We start from the raw sequence: 20,198 nt of genomic DNA on the forward strand, positions 1-20,198 counted from the left end.
CGGCGGGGGCCGGCGCGGCGGCCGGGGGCCGCAGTTTTTCCTTCAAGGTGGTTTTGCTCGGGGAGGGTTGCGTGGGGAAAACCTCCCTGGTGCTACGCTACTGCGAGAACAAGTTCAACGATAAACACATCACCACCCTGCAGGTGCGGGCCGGGCCGGGCGGGGAGCCCCTGCCCCGAGCTACCGGGGCCGGGGTTGTGTTGGGGGGGGGCCGCTGCTCTTCTCCTCTTCCCTTCTCCCCTTCCCTGGTGCACTTTCTAGGGTTGTTGGCCGGTGCCAGCCCGCCCGTGGCCGGAGCGACCCGCTGCCGCTCTCTAAATGGTGGCTGTCCCCTGCCGAGTTTGCTGGAAGCTGGTTTTCTGGGTTCTTTTTACGCCTCGGGCTTAAACTTTCGGTACTTAAAAGGCCTCGCTTCTATTCTGAATGCTAACTGCTCGGTTTTTTCCAGTTATGTGTATGAATGTCTTCGTTTGAATTTTGGAAAGTATTGTTTGAAAGTAATGTTGTTACTGTCATCATTGGTAGCGGACTGATGACTAAGTGTTTCGTATGTGCTGCGTTTCTGTTAATGATAGTCTTCCTCATGCTCTCAAATCCTAACCCTTGAACTACCTAAATACTACTGTTCAAAGAGAACAGCTTTCACAAAATGGTCTTTGAGATTAAGGTTTATAATTCAATAATGGAAAAGATTCTTAAGACTTACTTGCTTGTCACATTATCTCCCTGAATTTTGGCCTGGTTCTCAGTGGGTTGTATGTTAAGTCTTTTGGGATGTCTCTGCTTGCTTAACCTTTTTATTTGCAGTTACTCCAGTTGCACAGCATCTTTCTTAGCAGTTGTGCGCATGTACGTGAAAGTGTGGTTTTAGCCCTGTAATGTATACTGCTCTTAATATATTTGGTTTTTTTTAAAATAAACAAACAAACCCTGCCACCATGTGGGCCACTAGTGGGTTTTGAATTACTGTTGAAGTTCCATGAAGTACAGAATAAATAGTAGGTGATGCCAAAAAAGAGCTGTAGGGTAGTTGTGCACTATTCCTGCATGTTTAGGGGAAAATTCTTGTGGGCTGGGTATCCGGAAGTATTTAATAATGAAACTTTCCCTTAAAACCAAAGAAATGTTAGAGGTGCACTAGAAACAATACAGTGACTGTTTCATAAACAGATACTGTTGCTCCATTTTTGCTGTAAGAGCTAAAAAGAACATGTTTTAAACTTCATTACCCTATGTGCATACCGTGCTGTTGGATCAATCTATTGGTAGGGTTACTAGGCATGGTGTGGTATTTATGGTAAGCTGATTGTAGCTCTGATTGCCATAGAGGTAATTAATATTCGCTATGCTACAGAAATGACTAGTGGCTTGTAGGTGTCAGAGCTGCAGCTGTAGTTTTCACCTGAAGTGTAGCATTGAGCAAATAATCGTTTAAAGTGCATCAAAATGATTGTGTATAGCTGAATTCTGATATGCCATGTAGAAAGAGTAGAGCTGAGTAGTTTGTCATGTGATGCAGCTTGGTGGGTTTTTTTAAGTGTGTTCTTTAGATTTGTAGTGGAAAACCTAAAATTAGAAGCAAAAAGCGAGTTGAAATACATAGTCGGGGTCACAGATGTCATAAAATGGACCTTTAAATGCCTCCAAAATGTTGATAGGAAAATGTCTCTAGATACTATAGCTTGAGAGCTTTCCAGTTTATCTGTCTGGGGGTGGGGCTGTGTGCTTGTAGAGCAGTGGAAGTACATGATCACACTTGATACTGAGATTTTGTTTTTCCACTGTGATTAGGTTTCTGGTTGCTACCTGTATCTTTTAACTGACTGCACTGTGTTTCTCAACTTGTTTGCTTTTCTGTTCTGAGCCTCCTTAGCCACATATACATCTTACTGATTGTAAAATACAATGTCAGTTGCTCTTGAATCTTGCTGCACATCATGTGCACTTGTGAAGTATTATCTTTATTATTCTTGTTTTCTTATGTCTTACAGTTCTAGAAGAAAGTTTTAGTAAGTTCTTCCACTAGCAAATTAAAACATCCCTTAAAAAAATAAGATAAGGAGAAACTAGGATATCTGATTAATCAATGAAGTGACATTTTTGCAAAACATCTTTTTTTTTTCAGATTAAAGGCTTAATCTGGTAAGGCGGCTGTGTTTCATGGCATCAGTTCAAATTATTGCACCAAATTACTTCTGTTCCAATAAAGCCAAAATTAGATAAATACTTAGCTCCTGATTCAGCAAAGGAGCCACAGTGATGAATCATATGAAAAGATCAGTAGAAAAAAGAAAGTACTGTGTAGTACTCTATTCCGGTATGATTGCAACAAAAAGGGGGGTGAGACTGTAGCCTTCTGGAAACTTTATTTAGTGATGTTGGCTGGTGCTTCCTGCAGCGTGAGCCCAGTGATGGGGGAGAGCACAGGAAGTCTTTAAATTAGTCAGTGTGGATATCTTTTATCGGATGTATATCTATGCTTTCCTGTCTGAATTCTAACAGTTAAGTATTATTCTCTTGTGAAGTTAACCTGTGTACACCCAAATAGGAGAGTTTTCTTTTGTGCTAGTAACAGAAGGCTTTTAGCGAAAGGGAGCTGTTTCTCTTCTCTCCACGTCCCCCTTCCCTAAATGCTAGCTAGAGGGAAATGGTGAACTGGAACTTCCCTTGAGGTTAGGAGGCTGCTGGGATGTGTTGCTGTAGTTATGTTAGCTTCAAGTCCTCTACTTAAGATATTGATGACCTGCAAATTGAAATTAAGGTTGCTACTGATTCACATAAGGAAACATTTACCTAAAATAATGTGAAAAAGTTGATGCAAGAAAGGTAGAGGTTTTTTGTGAACAATGAACTTGTACAATCCATAACCTGTTGTCAGACCTGGTGGGACAGTTAGAATTGGTTCCCATTGATTGAAATATTGAGGTCAGTGCTCTCGTCTTGATAAAGTAATGCTAAGCTATAAATTGATACCAAGAGAACTGTGCTGGAATTACTCCAATAATAAATCTACTGTCAAACTTTTTTTTTTTTTTAAATTTGGGTAGACACTTTCTCTTAGTTAATTACTCAAGATAAATACAACTTTTGTGTAATAATCTCTCAAATGTGTGGAGAACTGCAAAATATCCAACCCAAGAGAGCTGCCGACATGGTGCTAATAATACTGTAGAGATCCTGATTGCTTTGCTGGACTTGCATAACCTGGAAAAGCTGTCTTGGCTGTCGAAGATAGCTGGGGTGGGGGGAAGACAACACAAGGAGGTTCGGTGCTATATGCAGTGTTGGTATGCCTGGCTTGCCTCTGTTGAAGATGAAGTAGTAGAGGGGTAGGTGATACACATCTGCTTTTATTCAGTGACTTTCAAGAGAATCTTTTCCAGCTGAGTCTTCCTTGTGTTCTACTTAGGCTCTTTTATCGGTGTCTAACAGGGTCTGATGGATGAGTGAAACTGAGCTCTTAGAAGAAAGAATTAAAAGAAAATACTTTCTACAGGCACATAAAGAGAATGGAATTTTAGCTCCTTATAATTGCATTATCCTTTTCTTCTAAGTGTGTAAGTAGTCTTCAGACCAGTCATAAGACACTAGAGTAAAAATACCAAAATTAGTAGCTTATGTCAAAGAGCTATTTGAGATTACTTATCTTTGAATTAACTGTGGTCCTATATATCTGTGGGTTTTTGAAAGTCCTAGCAAGAATGAATTGTCATAGTAATGAAAATAATATGGAAGAGTTACTGACTGTAAGTCGAGTCATAACTTGGACTTAAATCTGTAGTACTCAATTTGGTAAATTCTTGGGAGATTAGAAAAAATGTTGAATCCTCTTCTATGTGTAACTACCTAATGCTGTCAAGACTGTCCTGATTTCAGAGGCTTTGATGCTCTTGGTAGCTGACCTTTTCCTTAAACTAGGCTCCTAAACTGTCTCAAAACAGTCGTTAAGGTTCTTCCTTCCATGTTGGGTTCCCCCCAGATTTCTAAAAACTGCATAGTCCTGCTGTTCACCTGATTTGTTTTTTTGCTCTCTAACCTCAGAATGAGTGAAGAGTAGTAACCTTGCTCTTCCATGAGACAAATAGAACTTGAAGGGGGGGGGGGGGGGGGGGTTAAAAGGTAGGTGTTAGGTGGTTTGTCTTTGGCATGTTTGCCACTGTGGCTGTAAAATGTACTTTACTGATGGCAAATATGCCAAACTTGCCCTTACTTATTAATTCAAGGATGGAGCCTGCTAACTATATTCTTCAATTATATGAACACAATGAAGACGAATGAAGTGTTTAATCTGTAATATAGTATTGACTGTTTCTCGCAGCATGTTCACAAAAGCTTCTGCTCATTACTAACCATGACTACTTCAAATATGAGGTTCCAATCTTGTTATTGGGCAAGCTTTTCAGACAAACTTGCTTGTAATCAGGATATCTGATATAGGATATTGTCTCTCCTTTTTTGGTTAGGGGCCTAAGTTAGAGTCTGCTTAAAGTCTTAATTAGTACAAATTCATCAAGTTTTAATACAGAGAGCGAGTACAGTAGCCCAATACTAAATATTCTTGCCAGTCTCCTGTGATTATTTTTTGGTTTTTTTGCAGGAGACACTAAAAAGCCTTACTTGAATGTATGGGTCTTCTAATACTTGGGTATATAGGAGAAATATTCTACTCTTGGTGTTAAAAGACAGTATTGCTATCAAAAGCTGTAGTGACCTGAAGGACTGGTGATACTTAAGCAAAACTTACCAGTGGGGATAAGCCTACTTTAATATTTGCTCTGTCAGATAGTAAAGATATCTGTACTATTAATTGGGCCAATGTCTAAAGCCATGATGTCACAACTTTATGGGTACTGAGTTCTGTGTTTTTTTAAAAATATAAATTCTGTTTCTGTGAACGATTTTTCTGCCTTTTGGTCCAGAAACGTGATTCTCAAACACTTATGTGAAACCCATATCAACTGAGCAGACTTGATTGTCAGTGTTGTGACAAAAGCAAATGGTGCTCAGAAGAGCTTTTTCCTTTGAGATTTACAATAGAATATCAAGTACTGTAGTACAGCAGATCAATAAAATATTGTCGGGTAAGCTTGATTTGTTGTGCCTAACCATACCTTCCTTTAATATGGCCCAAGTGTTGGTGAATTAAAACTTCTGAAGTCACCTCTAAGCTTTTAGCTTTTAAACTCTGGTGTGGTAGAACAAATTATGATATGAAGACTAGACGCTGATTAGATGATCCTTAGGGACAGCTAGCTGAAAGCCATAAACAACTTTCTGCAGAGTTTTTGATTAAAGAGTTAAAGTTTTCCTGATATTTAAGATTTGCTACTCTGCTGTTATAAAAGTTGGTTAGTGTGTTAAATAGTTTTAATGTGCTGTCTGGAACTTTTTCTTAAGTTGACTTATGCCACCTCACTGTAGACTGAAGGGGTAGCATTATTAATGCTGTAGTTATGTTGAATACAGTGGTCATAATGATTAGCTCTTTGCTATCTGCTTTTGGAAAGTTTCTCATTGTTTTTCTTTCCTCTGGTCTGTCTTTTCTCTATCTGTTGTTAATCAGACTTTGTGGAAGGCTTTGGGGGAAGATACAGTTTACTTCAAAAAAAGAAGAAAAGTTTCTTGAATCATCTCACCTTAGGTCATACAGGTGCCAGAGTTGATGTTGGGGAAGTAGCTGAAGAACAGGAGCTGCTCTAGCAGCTGAGTGTTGGATGACTTTAACTGTAATACAGGCAGCACTCCAGAGAGGCACTTTCACAGCAGTTTCGGCCGGTGTAAATTGAACTACCGCGGTCTTCTGTGTGTGTACTGGTTGCTTGTGTAGTTAAGCAGCAAGCTGGTTCAAGCACCTGATCTGGCCCATGACACTTTCCACATACACATGACTTTTAGTTAGTTCAGTGCCTGGTCCGTGCTTATACAGAGAGCTCATATTGAGCAAAAGTTAACCCGTGGCAACAGAACTGTCTGATGTTAACCTGTTACTGCCAGTTTTCAGAATGGGGGGGAGCATATTCCTAATGTATCAACTCCTTCAGACGCCGTTCTAGCCTGTTAAACTTGTATTGAATTATACCCCTTTTTAGCCACCCAGTTATACACTCGGTAACGGAGGTGGTGGTTGAAAACGTGGATCATGCAGGCTTGGAGAAGAACAGACACACTCCTGAGTTACTGAAATTAGACTAACCTTGCAATATACTCTGGTCCTGAAAAACATTTTCAGAAGATAATGTAGTGGAATTCTTAGAGCAGCTTGTATGCTTATTCTGAGGCTTTTCTTACCCTGCTACTTGCTTTTCTTCTGTGTGTTAGCTGAGAAGCTTATCACTGAGCTTTTGGGAACAGTGTCTGGGAAAAAAAAAACCAAACCAAACCCAAAACACAAACCACACCTGCCCCAGAAAAGTCCTCAGAAACAGAAGGGAAGAGTTGTGGGCTCACGTCAGCTAAAAAAGGGAAAAGATACAGACAAGGAGACTTACAGAATACTATTGTTCTGAGACTTCTAGCAATACACTCAAACTATTTTATTTTGTTCTAGTAGCTCACTAACAGTGAAGTGCTTTGCCTAATTCCTGCAAATTAAAAATCCTGTTAGGCTGGTTCCTACCCAAACTTCATGTATGCTTGTAAAATGCTTCAAGTTCAGCTTAGATTTATCAGTGTTGTGAATTCAGACTCTTTCCACACAAGTTTCTTATCCTTTCCAAGTCATTCAAAACAACAGCAAAAAGATGTAGTAAATGATTGGCTTAAGCCAAATTTATTTAGAATAGACTCCTGGCAAACTAGTGAAATGACTAACTGGTTTAGTATTGACTCAGCCTTCTGGCTTAAAGAGTATTCTGATCCAAAAATCTGTCTTTTATTGATTCAGATGTTTTTATTAGTAAATTAATCTGAAGTCAAATAAGACATTTGTGTGTAAAACTTAACTCTAATCTGTTTTGCTTTCCAGGCATCTTTTCTTACAAAGAAGCTAAATATTGGTGGGAAAAGAGTAAACCTTGCAATATGGGTATGTTTACTTTCCTATTTTCCCTCCCCTAGCTAAATAGAATATTTTCCTGAAAGATTACTTAGGTTTACTAGAACTTAAATGTTGGGCACTTCTTAATATAGTAAAATTTCAAAGTATTTGGAGTTTCTTGAAGTATTGTTTGCTTTGTCTTAAATGCTAACAAGTGTATTTTAAATGCAGGATACAGCTGGTCAAGAAAGATTTCATGCATTGGGGCCGATCTACTACAGGGATTCTAATGGCGCTATCCTAGTATATGATATAACAGATGAAGACTCTTTTCAAAAGGTACTGGACAGATTTTTACCTCTGTGTGAGATGTAAACTGATTGAAAGATAATCTGTGATATGAGTGTGTAAATGGGAATCTTCTGTTTTTAGCAATAGCAATATATATTACATCTGCAAATTTAGACCATATAATGGAAGTATATCCCTTATTAGTATTCTTTTGAAGGCTGACTTTTTCAGTCTACTAAAGTTCCAGCAGAGGTATTCAAAGAACACCAGAGAATTAGATGTGCAAGTTACCTGTGACAGGCTATAAACTTAAACCAGTACTGTTGTGATAGTATGCAATACTGATCTCTACTGTATAAACCAAATTACTAGAAGATATTAAGTGACATGACCTTTTACAGATCTGAACTCTGAAACTGCAATGCACGATAGTGGAAACACTACTTTTCCAGTGATAATAAATATTTGGACTTCAAATCCTCATCAAAACCTGAAATTTGATGGCTAATTATTTTATAGCAGTATTAGTTGATCGGTCTCAGCAGATGAGGTTTTTTTCAACCCTGTGTCAAATCAGCACTATCACTCTAGGATGTTCCAGCTGAAAAAATGGTGACACTCTTTCCTAAGTGAGTTTGTCTCCAGTTAGCTTGTGGCAAAACTAGTAGGACTTCTGTGTAGAGAGTAAGAAATTGTGCTTTTATGGGCAAGGCTTGGGTTAGCAGTGATAGAAGTAGTGTAAAGGTATAGTTCCATAACAGCTTAAGTATTTTAAAAAGTCTGATGCAGGGCAAGTAAAGCACTTGTGCTAACAGTTAAACTCTTGCTGCTCATCTGCAGAATTGTGATGACTTGTGAGTCAACTTGGGCTCAGCATGAAAAGGCACTACTTAGTAAAATTCTGTGATATTAAAACACTTATTCTTGGAAAAAAAGAGGGAAGGTTAATTTGCGGAAGTTACTGCATAACTACCTCTGTATTGTGTATCCCGACTATTTTTAGGTTCTTGAAGTGATTGCTTCTCCTCATGACTTAAATTCCCTTAAAATAGCAGCCCCTAAGTCAATGCAGCGATCATACAGCTTCAAAGCATGACAACAGAATTGATAACAGATACCGTACCATCAGCTGACTCGACACTCTTGTCCTATCTGTTCTCTCAGGAAGCAAACATCTGTTATAATCTAACCTGAACAACTCAGTTCAGGTACCTCTACCTTTAAAGTACCATTTGTGATCTGTCAGTAAGTGCCTGTTGATAAAAGATCTCATGCCTGACCTAAAGTGGCCAATGCAGTGAACTTGTTCTTTGGAGTGGGGCTAACATGAGTGTGGTGAGTTATATTTCTGGAGTAATTGAACCATTTTATCTAAGTCATTTGCTCTTAATTTCAACTGCAAACTAAAACCTGCTGAACAAGAGCCATGCATAGCTATCTAAAGAATATTTTGTCCATCTTTGTTGCTCTAAACATGTTTGTTTCTAGTTTAGAGTAAACAGTTAATGAATGAAGTGGGTCAGTTCCGCAGTGCCTGAGCTAGTAGTATGTCAGGTGAAAATAAACTTACTTCTGTTCTTTTTGCAGGTAAAAAACTGGGTAAAGGAATTAAGAAAAATGTTGGGAAATGAAATCTGTTTATGTATAGTAGGTAGGTCTTTCTTTTTTAACATGTGATGCTGAAAATCAGAAATGTTTCTTTTGATTAATAGCATCTTCTAAACACTCCTTTGACAGCTTGTACATGTGAACGGGTAAAGCTTATGTTAATTTCATATTTAAAATTCAGTTGGAGCTAGAAGTTTGAGTAGGTCGCATGGAGGAAAATAAGAATTAGTTTTGAAAAACAGGCTGTTTAATGATACACCATGTCAGAAGTGCATAGTACGGACACCTGCAGACTGCAGTTTAACAAAGAGAAACATAAACCTCAAATGTGTGTTATCCTTCTTGCAAGTATTCAGACGTCTTGGTTTTTTACTGTTCTCAGTGGCATAGACTGGACGCTTGTCTGTTTTCATAATCAAGTGCTTGGGGGGGGGGAGTCTTAAAGCTTGGATATTTCAATGCAAACAGAAATACTGGGTTTAGATTTAAAATCAGATATAGTGATTAAAACACTTCCAGGAGGATAGATGTATGGATGTTCTCCAAAAACTACCTATGCAGCACAGACAAGCTGCTAATAATTTACAAAAGAAAAGCAAAAGGCTGAATCTGTGGCTTATATGGTATTTAGCTCTTCTGATCTCTCTAGAGAAGTAGAACTTTATTGCCTGTAAATGCTTGAGTGAAAGGAGATTCTTAAATCATATCATTGTGCTCTAAATTGAGACTTCTGTAAGAGTCAGTCTTTACTGGGACAGCTTGTGAGGAAATGATGGGGTACAATGATTACATGACTGCTTTCTTTTGGGTAATTTTGTAGTACGAAGACTTGAAAGATTAACTTGTTTCCAACAGGTAACAAAATAGACTTGGAAAAAGAGAGACACGTTTCAGTGCAAGAAGCAGAAACGTAAGTCACGCCAGTTATTAATAGAAATAGTCATTGCAGAATTATGCTGCAGTAATAAACTTGTGAAGCTGTTAACAACTGGCAGGCATAAACCAGCAGTGCCTTGTTGGGTGCTGTGTTAAGTGTTCTGTTAGTATCAGTCACAGAATGTCCTTACTCACCAAAGTATAACTTGAGAGCTGTGCATGATTAAAGTCAACATTTACAGTTTCAATGCATTTCTAGACATGAAACTTTCTTTATTTCATCTAGTGTTTTTCAACAATCATGGCAGTTTTAACCACATAATTCCCTTTTTAAATTAAATCAGCATGTGTAGATTAACTCTGAACTTGGAATAAAACCTCTTGTGATCATGTTCTTGCTTCATGTAAAGTGGCTTAGAAAGATTGAGTTCTTTAGTACAGTGAAGTTCTGTATCTGCATTCCTACAGGTATGCTGAATCTGTTGGAGCAAAACATTATCATACTTCAGCTAAACAGAACAAAGGAATTGAAGAACTGTTTCTTGACCTTTGTAAAAGTAGGTATTATCTAGCTTTGTTGGTAAAGAGCTCGTTCACAAAATGCTCAAGGCTTCAGAATGCTTAAAATGATAAAGAGAAGCCTTAATGTGTAAACAATTACTAAGAACTGACTTCATCTGAGTCTACTTCAAGCCACCTATGTACTGTAACAGCTACGGAAGCTTGATGTATGGATGCTTAAAATACTGCAAATTCATGTTGTGCTCCAAAAATGTCTTTGTTGTTTGTTGGAGCACTGACTGCTGTTTCACTCAGCATGTGTAAATAGTAACATCAAACTTCATGTGACTGGTCTCCCTGTTGCCTGCTTCAGACCCTCTGTTTCAACCTCTTTCAAAAATCTTCTTAAATGATGTTGATTACAAATCATAAACTTGAAGTTGTAATGATGCAAATTTTACACAGCGGTCTAAGCAAATGGTGAAGATCATGGAGTGTAGGATAAAAATGTTATAACACAGTGAAGTTGTCCTATACATTGTGTTCTTGTGATACAAGAATTTAAGCAAAACCACCTGCATGTCTGAAGAGTAGGTTGGGGTTTTTTTGGGAGGGGGGGGGGGTGGGGGGGGGGGGGGGTGTAGGGGGGGGTGTATGGGGGGGGGGGGGTTTCTTGTTTGTTTTCTTTTTTAACAGAATGTTCTTGATATGGGTGCGTAAATCTAGCTTTTGAAGTCACTAACTCCAGAATATCTGAGCATCTAAGGTCTGCCTTAGTCAACAGGAGCTGCTGGATGTTTGGTGCTTTAGGAAGAAGATTTAAGTATGTTCTTGCAGCTATGCTATGTGATACCTAAGTACTTACTTCTGCATAATGAATAGGAGAACTAGTCTTGCTGAACTTTGTGCATATAACTCAAATAGATTAAGATCTCAGTCTTGTGTAAAAATGCAGTGGAATGTCATCTAATACATTTCTTCCTTTACAGGAATGATAGAAACTGCTCAAGTGGATGAAAGAGCAAGAGGCAATGGTTCCAGTCAGTCAGGAATAGCAAGGCGAGGTGTACAGATCATTGATGACGAGCCACAAGTACAGAGCAGTGGAGGGTGCTGTTCTTCTGGATAATTATAAAACTGTGCATCACTGCCCTCTCAATATGAAGACTGCCATATTCCAAGTCACGCATTCTTTACCAATGGAGTAATAGAATTAACAGTATTTAAAAATAATCACATGTAACACTGCAGAGACCTTAAGTGCTAAACTAGTGGCGTCTGTGACCAGAGAATTGGCATTTTCTACAGTGGTTAACAAAGCAATTACCAATGGCCTTTTTACATATTTTTCTTTAATGAGGAATAATATGCATGTAGAAAAGACCTACTTAAAGGCTTCATTTATATTCTTTTAAATCAGATCATTATTTAATAACTTATATACATTGTTGTTGGAATGGTATATGTTTTTGCAGCTCTTTGTATTTTGTGGTAGATTGAATTGTATCACTTCTAAAATGCAAATTGATTTTTTTTTAAATTAGCAGATATCTGAAGTAATATTTTTGCAGGGCCTTCACAAGCCTATAACTGTCAACTACTTTGATATATTCTGTTCATCCTGTATGCCAAGCTGGTAAAATACATTGTAAATTACATATTAAATATTTTATCTGCTTTTACAATTGCAGGTGCAGAAATATGTACATCAGTCTTGTCAGTGATTGTGAAGTGAATAAGTCAGTGAAAGATGCAAGCTTTTCATGTGTACTGTTGAATTGCTCATTCTATTCCCTCTACCTGAAGACAGCTTTTTTTGGTACATTCATAGCTACAGCATTTTTTTTAAGACTTTTCTGGTGAGGAGCAGTATTTACAGTACGCCCTTAGTGGGAAGAGAATGCTTCCGTAGACTGCTGTTTAACATTGAGGTGTTTGACTCCCAGCTAAAACAGTTGGCGCATGCATATATCTTGCCTCTGCAGTTACTTTGGCCTCTCAGAATATCCCCAGAAAGTCAAAGCAACTTTAGCCCTCATCTGTCTGGTAGCCAATAAACCGGATGCATGGGAAACTCTTAAGCTGCATTAATACATATGTGTCCCAAGACAGCATTATAAGCTATTAATGAGCATTTTTTTCCCCCTGTATTGCAGGGCTTGAGTGAACAAATGAATTGGCGTTAACTAGAACTGCTTCTGATTTGGAGTGATTAAATGGAAGATATGAAATTTGCCAGATGTAATTGTAACTTTGGGGATACTAGACAGAACTGAATTTAACTCCTGACTTGCTCTTTCTCTTGTAAAGCGTTTTGAAGCCCACTTAAGTTTTGGGAGGAGGGTTTTCACAAAAAGTGTATAAACTACTATCACAAACGAACACAAATGGTGGTAGCTGAAACTTCAAAATGTTTTGTGCTCTGACTTTTTTTTACTTAAGTTGTCATGCTTGGAAAAACAGTAAAGGTGATGTCTATGGCAAAATAGAATATTCCTTGGCCTTCCTTTGTCTGAAGGGTAGAATTAGTATTGCATATGAATGCACTGAATGGTGTGGGTATGTTCTGATGCACAAAAGGAGTAGTAGTAACTAATCACTCTAATGTAAGAGAAGTGTGCTGTCTCCAGTCTGATTTTTATTTTCTCTGAAATAATAGATGGCTTTGATACAGACTGGTCGTGGTGCGGTTTTTCCCTTTCTGCCTAAACTGTGGTGTAGATACTTTCTCTTGAGCTACCATTGCTGTGCTTTTCTGACATTATTGTATGCATAATGGACAAAGGTGACCTCTTCATGCTAATGAAGATAAAGTTTCTTGACCACATAGAGCTTTGGTGTGAATCTAAAATTTGTGAGTAGATGTGTATATATGCAGCAACACCATTAAATTAACATTCTCATATCCAACTTAACAGTGAGCCTTGCCAAAGTTGAAAAAATGGTCAGTTGGATCTAAACCCAGTACCTTCAAATCCATACAGTTAGATGAAAGTCAGTCTTGTAAGTGATACAGTATTGATAAGAGGAGTGAAATTGGCAAGACTGTGTTCAAGACTGGAATCTCCTCATAATATAAGAGTTCCAGATTTTTTTATTCAAATTTTGTGGGTTTTTTGCAGAGATGAAAAAAAAAAACCCAACCAAACAACCCAACCTCAACTAGACTTCATCAGCAGATGAGTCACGAGGGCTTACTTAGACCAGAGCATATGTGTTCTCACCAGAGCAGAGCTTTCTCCGCTTAGTTGAAGTGGACAGATACAGTTCTGGTCTGGAAATTAATAGTAGGTGTGTACCCAAGAGAATGTTATGTTTGACTACTTTGAAGTAGAAGCAGTGTGTAGAATATATCTTTCTGCCTGCAGTTAAATAGTTTTTCTTTAGTGTATTCTGTGATAAGGGCATTCTGTGTGACTTCTACCAATTACAAAACTAACAAAGTGACGTTGATACTAACTAACCCTTAAGTCTCTTAGAAAACTAAAACTATTACTACTGAAAACTTTGGTGGGAGTAAGGGAGCCCACAATTTTGTATGATTAAAAAGGTTCTGGTTGCTATTAGCAAAATTTTTTAAAATAAATTCTCAGAAGTTACTTTTCTTTCTTAAGCTACAGCATGAAAAATACTCTCTGGAAACCTCCTTGTCTAAGCTGCAGTTTGGTCGGACTTTACTTAAGGAACTTAAAACCTGTGCTTAGCAGAGTATCATTATGTTACCTTACAAAAGTAGTATAGCTTCATGAAGTCAGGTGAGTTGGTTTCCAAGACACAAGTAAAAACTTTTATGGATTGTTTAGACTGATTAACATAAAACTTCAGCTGTTCATTGTTAGCAGACAAAATATGAGAGTTCCAGGAAAAAGCATCTTTGCTGAAGATATCTAGGGTGTTCTTTGAATTAAATATATAGGAAAGCACAGATAGCTTGGCTTTCTATATTTGAGCAGGATCTTACTCAAGTAACCTGGTGTTACCACTGTGTGGCTTGGTTTTCAAGAGTGGTGCATTGCTGGCATCTATCTAGATTGCCTGGTTTGTATGTCTTAAGGAAAACGGTTTTCTTGTTGCTAACTTCTGTTGCTGGAAAACAAGTAAGCTATTTCTCATTCTTTTGAGAAGAGTGCAAGAGAACAACTACGTCTGTCTAGAAAGTACCTCTATTGTGGGATAGATAGAATCAGCCAGACACCTGCTACAGCATGTAAGTCAACATTGAGCACACTTCCTCAGAGTAAATCTTGACAAAGATTACTCATATACTATAATAAAAAAGGTCTAACTTACTATAAATACCTTTCCAAAACAACTTTAAGTACTTGCTCACAGTCTTGATGCTGCTGCTATGAATACTTCAGCTACCTATGAAACTTTATCACTTGCTGAAATAAAATTTAACAAACCAAAGTCCAAACACTTTAATGCAGCAGTGTGTTGTCTCTATTAGGAGTTATTTATGGACACTGTCTTTTTGCACTTAGACTAGAGTTCAGAAGTTATAAAAGACTAGCTGGACTGATTCAGACAAGGACACTCTAATAAATTCAGATGTGTGGTACTTGGAGATGAGTGTAACTAGCTGTAAAGACTGGGGGTGATGACTTCATCTGGTTTGCAGGGCTCTCACATACAGTTCCAAGATGGGGACATCCAATGTCCAGATGAACTGTACTGGCTGGTCTCTTGAAACAGTCAAGTAATTGAGTGTTGCCTTGATTACATGCTTTTTCTCCAACGTTCGAACATTGTGGACAGGCATTCTTGCTTACTACCACATTAAAAAGTATCCCTTAGCCTTTTCTATCCTGCCACTTTTGTTGTTCTAGGTGTTTAACTCGTATTTCTGCCTACAGCTCTTGAAGAACCTAGTAATTCAATTTCTACTTTAGATTCCAAGCCAGATGAAAAAAGTTTTGCAGAAAGGTATGTGGTCATGGAAGGTGGTTGGAGCTCAAATGGAGTTCTCTGAAAATGTTGGATGCTGTCAGAAAAAATAGTTGAAAGAAGGTAAGAGGAATGGGAGTTCTGCTTGAGGACAAATGGAGGTCTGGAATCTCCACAAGCTGAAAGCATTTAAGTGGTATGAATGATAGAGTGTGGGAATAAGAGAGTTGGAGCTGGCCACCTCTCTTATTTTTCTCCTTTTTGGGGAAGGAAAAGGAGAAGCAGAAAGAAAAAGGGAGGTAGGAAAAACTGAAGGTACTGGTAAAACTGAAAGTGCTGGCAGTGGGCTGCTGAGTGAGGTGCTGAGCTAACCATTTCTTGGTGGAGTTGCTGGCATCTCTTAGCAATGTTAGTTGTCTAATTCAAGACTTTTCTAAGATTACTTCCTAGGTTGTTTTTCCTTCTGTGAAATACCATTTTTGCTTCACTAAAGAGAATATAACTAACTTTGAACAGGCTTTCAGACACAATTCTAACCTACTTAAAACTTGATTAGAATATGCTAATTTGTGAGTTTACAGTTAACTGGCTTTGTTAATCTTAGTTTGCATCAAAGCTTAGGAAGTCAGGAAATATATCTTGCAGTGAGGATAACTTTTACCACAGTTGTGTCAAGGAGTTGCAGATGAAGACTGAGATCTTTGGCACTAGGTGCTGCACAAGCTCAAGAAAGCCCCCAAACTAGCTCTCTTCTAACAGTGCTGGGCACTGTTGCTCATACTACTCTTTGGGGGATTCTGCTCAATGCCAGGATTTTTTCCTCTATTTAGGACAAACCTGTGCATCTCAGTACCTGTCTACCAAATTTATGCTTTTTCTATCAAATAATAACAATGTATACTCTTCCCTCTTATGTTTTTGGAGCTGTCATTGGCCACTGCATTGAGCAGAATGAGATGGAGAAATGGTTTTGAGAGTTGAGGAGAATCTGGAATGTTTGTCTTGAGATGGCTTGAAAAGTGAGAATCTATGAAACTGTCACCATTATGACAAAGATTATTCTGTCCAGGATAACTGAAAATATTTTAGCTTGGAGAAAGTTTTACTGTAATCTGATTAAAATGATAAAATTTCATTTTGGAATTAGAGCAATTTATTTCAAGCTGATCTCTTCTGATTCTTAATTTTTCCCTAAGTCTTAAGTTTACCAAACTTGGCCAAAACCTTCAATTGATTGGCGTATTCTACAGCCTCCAAATAATGTCTGTGACTAGGGAGGAACTGCATACTCATTCCACTGGACAGTTTGGAGCTTTGATGGTATTTATTCAATACCAGGATGTTGAAAGATAGACTGCAAAAATAATTGTTTCCATCTATTTCCTCTGCTTTGTGCACTTGGGCAAGCAGCATGACCTGGTGCAGCTGCAGAGTGTGAAAAGAGGGCTTCTGTCCCTCTCTTCCTGCTTGTTGGCTGCACTGATCCTCGTTGTTAATGAATTATTACTACAGGAAACTTTTGGTGCTGGAGATGTCCCTGTACAAGAAAGGAAACATACGTGTTCTCTGCTTGCTTCTCTAGCTCTTCCAGACAGGGATAGGTACTACAGCAGTAATACCCAGTTCCTCTTGGTTTGAGAATGTTGTTTTTTCTCAAGATGAGCTGTTCTTATTTCTTGATATGTCATTTTTTTCAGTGTATCTAGTCTCACTGATCTCTTGCAAGGGATTTTAGTACTTCATTGTAGGTCACCCAGAAGCAATGCAATTTGAAAGTATGACAACAAAGGATGATGAGTAGCAGTATTGCAACAGTCTTCCCCAACAATTGGTCATATCTTGCCTCCAAACCAGTGAAGATAGAATGTTGGAAGTTTAATGGTGAGTCCTTGCTACCTCTGGTACCTGACTCCTGTTTCCTGGATATTGGAAGTGTCTTAGAAGAGATCCAAGTCGAGAGGATTGGAGAGAGCAAGGACTACTTTCTCACCGGTTGCCAAGTAGTTGATATCCTGTGACAGATCCAAACTCATGTAACAGATCTCTTTTGAAACTATTAAATTGCAGACCCTTCTTCAAGTTAACCATTACTCCATTCTGAAAGGTCAACAAATTTGGGACTCCTAGTGGAAGAGAACAAGTAGTTTTTCTTTTTCAGAACAGGAAACTGCCTAATCAGGCTTTTCTTAGTGGAAAGAGAAGAGGAAAGCACTTGATAACTAAAGATTTAAGAGCTGTCAGTGCTATTTGATCATACAGGCATTATGATGATTGTCTTACTGGATTTTCTCATCAGATAAGCTCACTGAACTTATCAGGCTCAATCAAATAGAATACTTTTCTTTGAACCCAGAGAAAATGTTAGCAGGGCAAAAGCCAACACTGAAAAGGACATAGCATTTTTAATATTGGGTAACTTGGCATTGTCAAATGCTGTAGGAATATTCTATATGGCATTTCTGGATAAAAGAAATTTTGAAAAAAAAAAAAATTTTCTAGCAGAGGCTTCACAAACCTTGACTTTCCCAGTGCATTGCTGCAGCTGGAGTTCTTACATAAAATACTCTAAGACATATTTATCAGTGCATTTACATGAAGATACTTCTGTGATTAATTCCAAGTGATCAATCAACTAGGGAAACAAGAACTTCTTTAGCATGTCTGCTATTCTATCAATGCCTGATATTAAAAGTGAAAATGCATGTAAGTGGAAATGGATCAATAGAAAGGGGGAAAAATGTGTACTGAAAATTGATACAAGAAAACAGCTGGAAATTCTTGCTACTGTCATATCTGAAAATTGTGATCTCTTACAATTTTAGTAAGTCACAGAATTTGAAACTTGATGAACAGTCTGTAATAAGTGGCCCTGAAATTACTGGAGGTTGGGGGGCAGTGGCCTGGCTTACAAAGAGATTTGGTAAAAACTGAGACCGCAGGAGGTTTTTTTGTTACAAATTTCTGAACCCATCTGAGTATGATGTGATGAAAGATGGCTTTAAGATGCCAAACCAGGCTCAGCGAGGTTGCTCTACATTATGCTAACATGTATTCCAGAGACTAGTGTGAGCGGGGACCCATAAAAATGCAGCTTTGATTCTCAAAACTGGTCCCTGGCAGCCCAGAACGGTTCATGAGGAAGGAGCAGTTGCTGTTGAACCACATTAGCCAGTTTAATGATAGCCCCAGGCACGCTGCCTGTATGCTAAGGGAGCAGCAAAAACAAGTCAAACATGGAAGGCTTAAGACTGGGAATTTTCTGCCTGTTATGTGTTTGTATCCTACTGATGTCCTACCACCACAATGAATGTTTGTGCACACTTCCCTAGTGAAAAGTGCTGTTCAGCTGATGCAGTGGATTTGAACTGGATGGACATTGTGAGTGAAAAGGGCAAGCAACAGGAAAAAGCAGGGCAAGGTGAGAGGATTTTGCACAGTTCCTGCTTTGGCTGTTCTTAGCCCTTTTGCTGGCACTTTTAAAAAGTCAGTAGCTATATCCTACTGTCTTTGTGTCAGAAAGTGTATTTTCTATTTGGTGAGAATTTTTTGGTCAGGAAACTGAAATCTTAAGAGCTTTTTAGAGTAAACGTAGTTCCTTCACAGATCTAGTCTTTCCAAAGTCTGTCAGCATCTCATTAAAGGGGCTATATTAAATGGTGAAGAGCAAGCGTCCTGCCTGTAGTTACACCCTGCAATCTGACTCCTGTGGTGAATGTTTCAAATAGCAAGAGGCAGCAGAGTATCCAATGCACCTCCGATTGCCAGTCTACTTTCCCATTGTTTTGTAACACAGAGTAATTGCAAAACAATCATCAACTGTAAGATGTGCCCATACTGGTTAGAGAAGTTGGTTTGAGGCTTAAAATGACACTGAATTGTACTTTGGTGGGAGCCTGCAAGGCATCTTGACCATTCTTTCAGTATGTGGGTACTGCAGTGCTTGGCATCATGGGACACAGATTCTTTTTCAGGGACTTAGGGATTTCAGCTTGCTTGTATGGGAGATGGAGCTATCTCTGAAGTGGATTATGATGGCAAGTTAAGAGAAGGAAGGAAGTATTGTGTTAGTAACACAGACCCAACCTTAGCATTGCTTTTTGAATGGCTGGGATGAAATACAGCATTGCCTACCCACACCCTAAAACAATTGTTCCGTTAGTTTCCTGCTCTTTCCAGGAAATGTTGCCTGTTGGTGGTGTTGTAATGCATATGTAGAAGCAATGGGGTTACTACTATTTGTCTTTGCTTTCTGCATTCCTAGCTCTGACAATACTAGTCTCTGCCAATCGGCAAACAACGGATCAGTTTCTGTTTAGTCATCACTCTCGGATAGCTTCCAACTAGCCTCTGTGGAGGCTGATGCAATCATCAATCTCTCCTTGCATGACAAATGCTGAGCATTTCATGTTGGTTATCTGCTCTGCTTTTATATTTTCAAAAAGTTTCTTGTCCCACTGAGAGAAGAAAGCTATTGTAAACTTGTGATCAGTTGTACCAACTGTAATGCTTTCTTATGACAAATCTTGTATGTTTTGGGTTGTTTCATATTCTGGAATTCTATTAATGCTTGGTATGTATAGATAAAAAATACCAGGTTCACAAACAGGAACTCACAGCTGTGGTTATGGATATACTAAGTGTGACAGAGTGCAAATACTTGAAGAAAGCTCATCATCCAGTGTACTGCCCTCATGTCCTGTTATATCTGTATGCCTTTGCACTCTAAATACAAATAAATGCTGCTGGGGAATGGGATTTCCTTCCTTTTAATTTCAGTCAGTGCATACTTAATTTCTTTGTCCCTCTCCTTGTCTAACCTTGTGGCAGAAGGCAGCCAGGCGTGGAACACTACTACACCCACGTGCTCTACTTGTGCAAGTTACAGTTTTTTGTGTTTTCTTAGAGGAACAGGTTAGAAAGGCTATTGTATCTTCACTTCTCAGTTTCTACATTGAGGTAGAGACAGTGAGTAGAGAAGATCCTAACTGGTCCCAGAGGCTACGTTTTTACTGGCAAATAAATTAGGCCAGGGTGCATAAGGTGCTCTGGCCTCCAAAGC

At 38.6% G+C, this 20,198-nt stretch overlaps 1 protein-coding gene across 1 annotated transcript; it reads left to right on the forward strand.

The window, feature by feature from the left end:
* Nucleotides 1–5: 5 nt before the first annotated feature.
* On the forward strand, nt 6–17,691 carry RAB21 (RAB21, member RAS oncogene family; the record flags this gene model as incomplete). The annotated part of the gene is made up of 7 exons (XM_010561961.1): nt 6–143; nt 6,965–7,024; nt 7,208–7,315; nt 8,855–8,918; nt 9,731–9,785; nt 10,220–10,308; nt 11,242–17,691. Coding segments are annotated over 7 exons (654 nt in total), but the record flags the coding sequence as incomplete, so codon positions are not given.
* Between the last annotated feature and the right edge of the window lie 2,507 nt (nt 17,692–20,198).

This window comes from Haliaeetus leucocephalus, unplaced genomic scaffold (genome assembly GCF_000737465.1).
Source record: "Haliaeetus leucocephalus isolate CR32 unplaced genomic scaffold, Haliaeetus_leucocephalus-4.0 Scaffold151, whole genome shotgun sequence".
In the NCBI taxonomy this organism is placed as follows: Eukaryota; Metazoa; Chordata; class Aves; order Accipitriformes; family Accipitridae; genus Haliaeetus; species Haliaeetus leucocephalus.